Here is a 7,617-nt window from a genome sequence, read left to right on the forward strand (position 1 = left end):
TGCAAATGCGAACCACGATGTACTATCTTTAGTCTAAAGACAGTATAACATCAATCGTGATCCGCATTTGCAAAATATTAGTGCGTTTTGAAACCTATAAAAAAGAAAGTGTCGCAACCGATGTGTTCATGACTGTACACCCGGTAATCGCATCTGTTCGATTTCGACGATTTTCGCAATCGTCCGCAATTTTCGCGGTACGCACTTGAATTTCGGCGGTTCCAGAGGATCCACTTGTGCCTCCACCATTCTGATAACCCTCTGCTTCGCGCCCGAGTTGAACGACTGACCCTGCTGCGACGGCGTGTAACGTATGTACTGAGCCGGGGCCTGTTTCTCGGCGCACCTCACAGGCATGGCCGCCGCGATCTTCGATCTCGTTATCTTTTCCAACGCCTTCTTCGTCTTATCCGTGAGCTCGTCAATTTCGACGTCGATGGGCCGCCGCAAGGTGGGATCTTCCTCGTTTGTAATCTCCGACGGTAGTAAATCGCTCAATTTGCTGTAGACAATCTGTAAACGAAAAAAAAATCAACGGATGAGCTGACCAGTCTACAATCCCGTGAAATGCGTTCGCAGCGAGGACGAAACTTACTTTATCCTTGCCGTGGCCCTGCCTCGCTATAAGGTCGTACTTCACTTTCCCCTGAGCGTCGAGCTGCACCGCCAAGGCGTTGCTCGTCGACTCCTTGCCCTTCATCCCCATTCCAAGTGGGTACTGCGCGACGTGAATCTCGGGGAAGGCTCCTCCATCTCCAAAGTCCTATGCGCAACACGCAACATGTATTTATACACTTCGGAGTATTATTAAGCGTTAGCGTTAACGCAGTCGTGATTTTGCAAGAGCAATTGAATTAACGCTACGATTAAAAAAAAAAAGCCCGTCTATGCAAATCTCTATCGAGTCACGGCGATCACTCACCTCTGGATTGCGTGGCACCCATCCTCGCCGTTGCCCATACGGCGGTGCAGTGACAACGGCTTTGACCAGCGCCGAGACGGGCCTCTGGCGCAGCTTCTGCTCGCGCGCCTCGTCCTCCCTGTCCCACACCACTTGGGTCGGGGCAGGTAACAGGCTAGAGAGAAAGACAAAACAAACTATTATTACAGTCAGAAATTCTGATTCTATGAGCTTAGAGGTTAGGCTAACTGTTTTTCGAGTCGATCGCGGAGAAAAAACGTCTCTCGTTTACGTTACTTGAGATTAATGATCAATAATAAATGATAAGTAGCAACGAAATGATTTTACTGGACATATAAATAGGCGTATAAATGTAACAGTCCCTTACTTTGTTAAAGACATCACGATTTGTGTATCCAACCCACTGTAAGATACACATACACATACACACACACATAAACTGACATACAGCAGTGAGCAGATCCAGCTGAACCTGAAGCTTCGTGTTTTTACCGCGCGAGGTCTCCAAGATCGCACTCGTGTGGGAGCCGCGGAGGGAGGGGATTAATGTGATTCCTCTTGTCAAGAGTCCCTTTTCTGCAGCTGATATGCCTCAACGTACCAAATTTATGTAGTCGTTACAGCACTTGATCACTATAACTCAAACTCGTAGAATGACTTCCAAGCCGGAGATCACGTTGGAACACTTTTATATTTTTAATGGCACTTACGCAAAGAAGGAAGGAGAGGCAAGTAATATGTCAGAGACAAGTCAGAGAGATTAATATTTTTTTTTCTGATTAAATAAGTTGCCCTGTGATGTGAACATGTTTTCTTTTTTTGTATATCAGGAGGAAAAGAAGATATTGTATTACTATCCGGAAAAGGATCTGGATGCTCAGATCAAGAACATAGGGCTCAGCGAAGCGATAATCAAGTTTACAGAGTACGTATCTCAATTGTGTATCTCGCAGTAGAGAATTATTCTTATGAAAGAAATCCTGTTACGCAGATCTTTCAACCCTGGGCAGCCATGTGACTATTGCCATACGCATAAAACACGTCAGATATACTATCAGCCGGAGCCTAATTTCTGGATGGTAATGGTAAGTACTTGACGATAATACAGTAGATATTGGAACGTAAACTGTTATTATTTTTAAAGTAGCGTCTGAGCTACAACTTTAACTTTATTGATATCTTACAGATCGTCGGTGTGCCGTATATCTATAAGGAAAGGGACGGTAATAAGTATCAGAATGACGAAGTATCCAGCAGTGTTTGCCAAGCTATATTGAAGCAGACGTATATGATGTTTAGATTGTTCATGGGCTCGTTCGAAACCATCATTAACGACCCTGAATGTGGCTCTGTGATGTTGTTGAGGCTTAAGCTGGAACACTTTTATTCACGAGTAAGCAAATGCACATGTGTTTATCGAACGTAAGCTGAATAAGATCGACGCATGGATGTATATCTTTGTCTCACTTTTTGTCTCAGTATCTGCTCTCGTTGAAGCTGAATAACAGCGATATACTGGATGTCTTTCAAGGTCTACAATTCTTACCTCTTGACAAGATCACGTTTCTCAAAGTGCAATGCTTCATGAATCTTGTAGAAGCTATGTTCACACAAGTAAAATACACAGCATTCCTCTACAATGACCAAGTCGTTTGGTACGTTCTTTTTTTACATTATTTCTTTATTGTGACGTGCATATTTCGAAAAACTTTTTCCACAAGATTTGTGCGTTGTGTAATTTAGGAGCGGCTTGGAACCTGAAGACATGCAAGTAGTTTATAATTATTTAGTGAGCACCCTTTTGCCAGCTCATCTCGAGAAAGAATTGCATGGAGGCTCGATACCTAGAAATTCTCCCTCGCCATTCACTTCTTCACACTATGGAAAGTAAGAACAACGGATACACTTTCGCTCTCCAATTTAATTGCCAAGTTGCGTCGAGAGTACTATTAATTAAAAATACTTCTGTTTAGATTTGTCACCGGACCTGCTAGCGTTAATGAGCCCAGTTTGATTGGGAAATCACCGAAAGTCTTTATCAACTACTCTACCAAACCTGTGTCATTATACCTAGTTGTATATCGAGCGCTAAGCGCTACAATATGTCTCTTCGTCGACAGTAAGTGAAACTATATCAAAATCTATTGTTGCATTTTTTTTATCAACATGAAAATGAAAATGTTCGTATTTTGTTTTACCTTTCAGAAAAAACTAGTTTATTAATTGATTTCTTCAAGAGCTTAGACAGTTTTCTGGGACCACAATTAACCACATTAGTTAGCTCCGTGGCTGAACAGTGCTCTAAACATGTAATAGTCACACCGGAATCGTGTACCAAGTATCTATACTTCAATAAGTTAAATTTAGCGTACAAAAGTACGATACATTTAGATAATAGACGTTGCTCTAACGTGCTCACGACACCTGAAGTATTGAGGATCATTACTGACATATACAACGATAAAAACAGGTACGTACGTTCTCCAACGTTCATAAAAACGTATGCGTCAATGAGAATCACATGTTTAGTCAATTATTTGACTCTTAGATTGAAGGAAGCTGGAGAAATAATTATAAAGACCATAAGCGATTATTGGGTCATCGGCAAGTTGTCCAATTTGAGAGAATTTTTTGTTGTCATACAGCAGAAGAGTGCGAGTATTATAGAAATTGATGGTGGGTACAGCATATTCTGTATGAATGTGAACTCGTGGCGATTGTATAATAATTTTTTTTTTATTACAGATGAAGTGAAGAGGCTTTGCGAGAAACAATTGAAAAGTATTTTTTTCCATTGATGAATGTGCGACAAAAAATGGTAACGAAATTGTATTATTATTGTGTCCTTACTTTTATCACGAATCTTTCTTTTATCCCGAACAACAATTCTGTCTCGCTGATCATCCACAGGCAATATACATAATATTATATGAAATAATTATAGGAAGCTGTGTATTTATACACATGTGATATAAAATGTGAATTCTCTCTCTATATACACATATATTTTATATTATTCATTATTATTAATTACTATTGAAAAATTAAAAAAATTTGTATATATAAATAAAGTGAAATAATGCTACAATAATAATTGCATATAATAATAGCATTCTTGTAATCCAATTATAAAAAAAAATTGTTGAACAAATTTTTAAGGGAAATTTAACAATTTTTCTAATTTTTCTGATTAAGAATATTGTTGGAGAATTTTTTCAGTTTTGCTACAAAGAAACCGTCCATGTTATGTACATGCGGGTAAAACCGTTTAGTTAATTTCAGCGAGGGGTGAAATCGGTGTTGCCTGTAGCTCGTGAAACCGTCGGTTCCAAATTCCAGGCCGGTAGGCACCAGCTTGACGTCGCGCTTCTTAAGAGCGTAATCGACGATCCACTCGTTCTCCTCCGGTAGAATCGAGCAAGTTGAATAAACGATAATACCACCCGTGTCCGAACGCGCGTTAACACAGTCAATTGCGGCTAACAACAGTTCTCGTTGTAACGTGCAACACCGCTGAATGTCCACTTCCGCCTTGCTCGCCTTCACACCGGGATCTTTCGCGACCACCCCCGTACCCGTGCACGGAGCGTCCAGCAGAACTCTGTCGAAGCATTTCATGACCTGAAAATGATCATTATCAAATCCGTAAATTTTGAAGGTATCTTTTATCGCGAGCTACAAAGACCAGGAAAGATTTCTTTACCGTAGGGAACTTCCGCCCGTCGTAATTGCAGATTATAGAATTGACGACGCCAAGTCGATGGAAATTGCCAACGACTGCCTTCAATCGTTCCTTATTCGCGTCGTTAGCGAATAGCGTTCCGGTGTTTTTCATGAGGGCGGCAACGTGCGAGGCTTTACCGCCTGGCGCGGCACACATGTCGAGAATTCTTTCCTTTTCCCTCGGGTCCAGCGCCATTACGGGCAGGAAGCTGGAAGCGCCTTGTATGATGTAGTGTCCAGCTAGATATTCCGGTGTGGCGCCCATGGGTACCTGTGTGGAATACACTACCAAACCGATCTTCGTCCACTTTCCTATTGGGTCGAGATTAACACCCCTATTGATGAGAGCCTGAAAACAGAGATTCAACGTTACGATTAAAATTTTTTACAGATACAAAAATAGTATTGATTTACAGTTCATGATTTAGATATAAATTTATACCTCGGCTAAGTCGCGTCGTCGCGTTTTCAGAGTATTCGCGCGGATGGTCATAGGTCTTTGCACTTCGCTCGCTTCCAGAAATTCTAATAGCTCGTCCAGCGGAAACATTTGCATCAGTTTTTCCATTAGGAAGTCGTTGTAACTGTAATATGTGCACAAATCTCGCCGAAGTAGCTCGGTATACTCGGAACGTGATCTATCTTTCTCGCGCAATCTCTTGAAATCTGATAGCACCATGATAACGTCTCGTATCCGTTGCTGAATATCTTTTAAGCTAGTAACATTGGTAAGTTCTTGCTCAGTTGGAAAAGAGAATACACACTGATTTGCCATCATATCATCCATTTCTTCCTCCGCAAGTTTTCTGGTTGATAAAAAATGGAAAAAGAATTTAAAAAAATAGTATCATAGTATGAATAACTGAAAATTTATATCAATCAATAGTAATCAATCAATATTAATACTCACTCCTCTTTCTCCTTTTTCCTTTTCAATTTCTTATTAGCTTTTTCTATTGGAAGTAAATCCTCATCGTCACTTTCGTCATCATCTTTCTCCATTTGCTCGTCTTCGACAGATTCTGCCTCGTCACTTGATACCATTTCTTCACTGTCACTTTCTACATTATTCTCCATAAATTTTTTCTTCTTCAAAGTTTTTTGTGATTCTGCTGTAGAAAGCAACTGACTCTCGTCCTCGCTCGTATCTTCTTCATCCTCGCTCACATCTTCGTTTTCTCCGTCCTCGCTCATACCTTCATTCTCATTCATATCTTCATTCTCACTCGTATCTTCTTCCTCCATTTGTCCATTTTCATTTTCCTCAATTTCGTCATTATCACTTTCACTTTCTACATTGATCTTAGCATTCATTCCTTTTGTTTTTTTACTTTGCGTTGCTTTCTTGCCTAGTTTGGTTACTTGCTTATTAGAATGTATTTCCATATCTTCATCGTCACTATAATTATTCTCATCACTATCACTTTCTATGTTGGTTTTAGCTTTCATGATTTTCATCTTTTTACTTTGTTTTGCTTTCTTGCCTGGTTTAGATATTTGATTATTAGAGTACATTTTCATTTCATTGTCTTCACTGCGATGATTCTTACTGCTATCACTTTTTACATTCTTGGTTATATCTTTCTGTTTCACCTTTTGTTTCTTTTTATTTTGTTTCACTTTTGTTTCTAGCCTTGAGACCAGATCAGATTGGATTTCCATCTTATCTCCTTTGTCACTGACAAACTTGACTTTCTTCTCTTTCTTCCCTTTCTGCTGCTTTATTATATCGCCTCTCTAAAATCAATGAAAGATCGTTATAAAAAGAATTATATAAAAATTGTAAAAAAAAAAAAAAATAACAGACGTTTATCGTATAAATCAAGAACATACATTTTTTGGCTGTATCTGTTCTTCTTCCATATTAGTTTTCTTATTAAGTATTTTCTTGACATTTTCTTTCAACTGTTGATTCTTTGACAGTCTCTTCCTTGCCCTTAGCTTCTGTCGGTGACTTAATTTATTAGATTCTTTAACTGCAATATGGAAAGATAAGTTAATCGATAAGATAATTTCACAATTTATTTTACGCAGATATTAAAAAATTCAATACTATCTTTTCATACCTAGGACTCCCTTTGGAAATGTTGGATCGCTTTGTTTCTTTGCCTTCCTTCCAGGACCAGAAACCTGGTCTCGAAACTTTGCTTTACGACCCATTTAGCCTACAAACTATGCAACAGATTCTCTACTCAACAACTGTAACATAAATGTTTTTAGGTTATATTTTATAAGTAATGAATATTCTAATTTGTATTTTATATTTATCATATAAAAATACTATAAATCTTTACTGCTTCCTGTTTAAACAATTTCAGGTTTCTAACCTCTACAGAGCATTAATCAAGAAATATAATTTTGTACAATATAACACACTTCAATATCAAAATGTTAATTTTAATTATGTAATAAGACTACTTAAAATTACCTTGTAGAAATATTTCGTTATTTTGACAAATTATGTTATTAAAATGTTATTAAAATGTTATACCGCGAAACAACCCATGCACGATGCACTGATCGCAGCGTGGTCGAAGATTTTACATGAACAGGGAACTGAAGAAAGAGGAGACCAATTTCAGTCCTGTTTCAAACATATTGATTGGCTGCAGGCTAGAGAAATTCTCGAGTCCCTAGAAATTCTCTATTTTGTAGCTAATCAATCCGCTTGAAAATTTTGTCATATAAACAAAATATTAACCTTATAATCAGTCACGTGGCAACAACATTGAAATTGAAAATCCAAATCTATTCATCTGTCTCACACATACATATATATATATATATATATATATATTATAGGTATATAAAACGCATTTTTAATTTATATAAAAAAATTTAGCTGACATAGCATTGTGAAATAAAAGGATCAGTTCCGTCGCTGTTAGAAATTTCACGGATCCATTCTAGTTCTCGTAGTGTCCGCTAGATTGCTGATCAAATTGACATTGAAGCTCAACAGGACTTTCTCG

General features: G+C 38.4%; 3 protein-coding genes across 5 annotated transcripts in view; 1 reads left to right on the plus strand and 2 right to left on the minus strand.

The window, feature by feature from the left end:
- LOC105451770 (puff-specific protein Bx42) overlaps window positions 1-1,366 on the minus strand; it is a 2,916-nt gene extending 1,550 nt beyond the window's left edge. Inside the window, exons 1-4 of the mRNA XM_011692433.1 lie at window positions 1,290-1,366; window positions 923-1,076; window positions 596-763; window positions 206-513 (exon numbers count right to left, since the gene is read on the minus strand). Of these exons, the coding sequence (XP_011690735.1) occupies window positions 206-513; window positions 596-763; window positions 923-1,076; window positions 1,290-1,303 (644 nt within the window). The 5' untranslated portion in view covers window positions 1,304-1,366. The remainder of the gene's footprint in view (window positions 1-205; window positions 514-595; window positions 764-922; window positions 1,077-1,289) is intronic.
- A 91-nt stretch (window positions 1,367-1,457) lies between these two features.
- LOC105451771 (vacuolar fusion protein CCZ1 homolog) lies at window positions 1,458-3,916 on the plus strand. Of its 2 annotated transcripts, XM_011692436.1 has the most exons (10): window positions 1,461-1,650; window positions 1,753-1,847; window positions 1,914-2,007; window positions 2,109-2,315; window positions 2,402-2,577; window positions 2,666-2,809; window positions 2,896-3,041; window positions 3,128-3,392; window positions 3,471-3,598; window positions 3,668-3,916. In XM_011692436.1, exons 1-10 carry the CDS (start codon window positions 1,576-1,578, stop codon window positions 3,718-3,720), a joined length of 1,383 nt encoding a protein of 460 aa, XP_011690738.1. In that variant the 5' UTR covers window positions 1,461-1,575; the 3' UTR covers window positions 3,721-3,916. The 2 variants fall into 2 exon arrangements, with proteins under 2 accessions (XP_011690737.1, XP_011690738.1); XM_011692435.1 differs by having other exon boundaries at window positions 1,458-1,650; window positions 3,128-3,598.
- Window positions 3,917-4,077: 161 nt separating this feature from the next.
- LOC105451772 (25S rRNA (cytosine-C(5))-methyltransferase nop2) lies at window positions 4,078-7,215 on the minus strand. 2 transcript variants are annotated; one of them, XM_011692438.1, is made up of 7 exons: window positions 7,137-7,215; window positions 6,712-6,844; window positions 6,479-6,621; window positions 5,556-6,382; window positions 5,088-5,451; window positions 4,626-4,994; window positions 4,078-4,543 (listed from the first exon to the last, which is right to left on the minus strand). In XM_011692438.1, exons 2-7 carry the CDS (start codon window positions 6,803-6,805, stop codon window positions 4,100-4,102), a joined length of 2,241 nt encoding a protein of 746 aa, XP_011690740.1. In that variant the 5' UTR covers window positions 6,806-6,844; window positions 7,137-7,215; the 3' UTR covers window positions 4,078-4,099. The 2 variants fall into 2 exon arrangements, with proteins under 2 accessions (XP_011690740.1, XP_011690739.1); XM_011692437.1 differs by having other exon boundaries at window positions 7,074-7,213.
- Between the last annotated feature and the right edge of the window lie 402 nt (window positions 7,216-7,617).

Source organism: Wasmannia auropunctata, unplaced genomic scaffold, assembly GCF_000956235.1.
Source record: "Wasmannia auropunctata unplaced genomic scaffold, wasmannia.A_1.0 LD336044.1, whole genome shotgun sequence".
NCBI classification, from domain to species: Eukaryota; Metazoa; Arthropoda; class Insecta; order Hymenoptera; family Formicidae; genus Wasmannia; species Wasmannia auropunctata.

What these genes read in the sequence shown, in the direction of transcription:
- LOC105451771 (XM_011692435.1), top strand. Translation starts at nt 1,576, where the DNA reads ATGACTTCCAAGCCGGAGATCACGTTGGAACACTTTTATATTTTTAAT. An exon ending in ACTTCTTCACACTATGGAAA is followed by an intron (nt 2,810 to 2,895) that starts GTAAGAACAACG and finishes ACTTCTGTTTAG; the next exon opens with ATTTGTCACCGGACCTGCTA. An exon ending in GAGTATTATAGAAATTGATG is followed by an intron (nt 3,599 to 3,667) that starts GTGGGTACAGCA and finishes TTTTTATTACAG; the next exon opens with ATGAAGTGAAGAGGCTTTGC.
- LOC105451772 (XM_011692438.1), bottom strand. Translation starts at nt 6,805, where the DNA reads ATGGGTCGTAAAGCAAAGTTTCGAGACCAGGTTTCTGGTCCTGGAAGG. An exon ending in ATTTCCAAAGGGAGTCCTAG is followed by an intron (nt 6,622 to 6,711) that starts GTATGAAAAGAT and finishes TCCATATTGCAG; the next exon opens with TTAAAGAATCTAATAAATTA. An exon ending in AACAGATACAGCCAAAAAAT is followed by an intron (nt 6,383 to 6,478) that starts GTATGTTCTTGA and finishes CATTGATTTTAG; the next exon opens with AGAGGCGATATAATAAAGCA.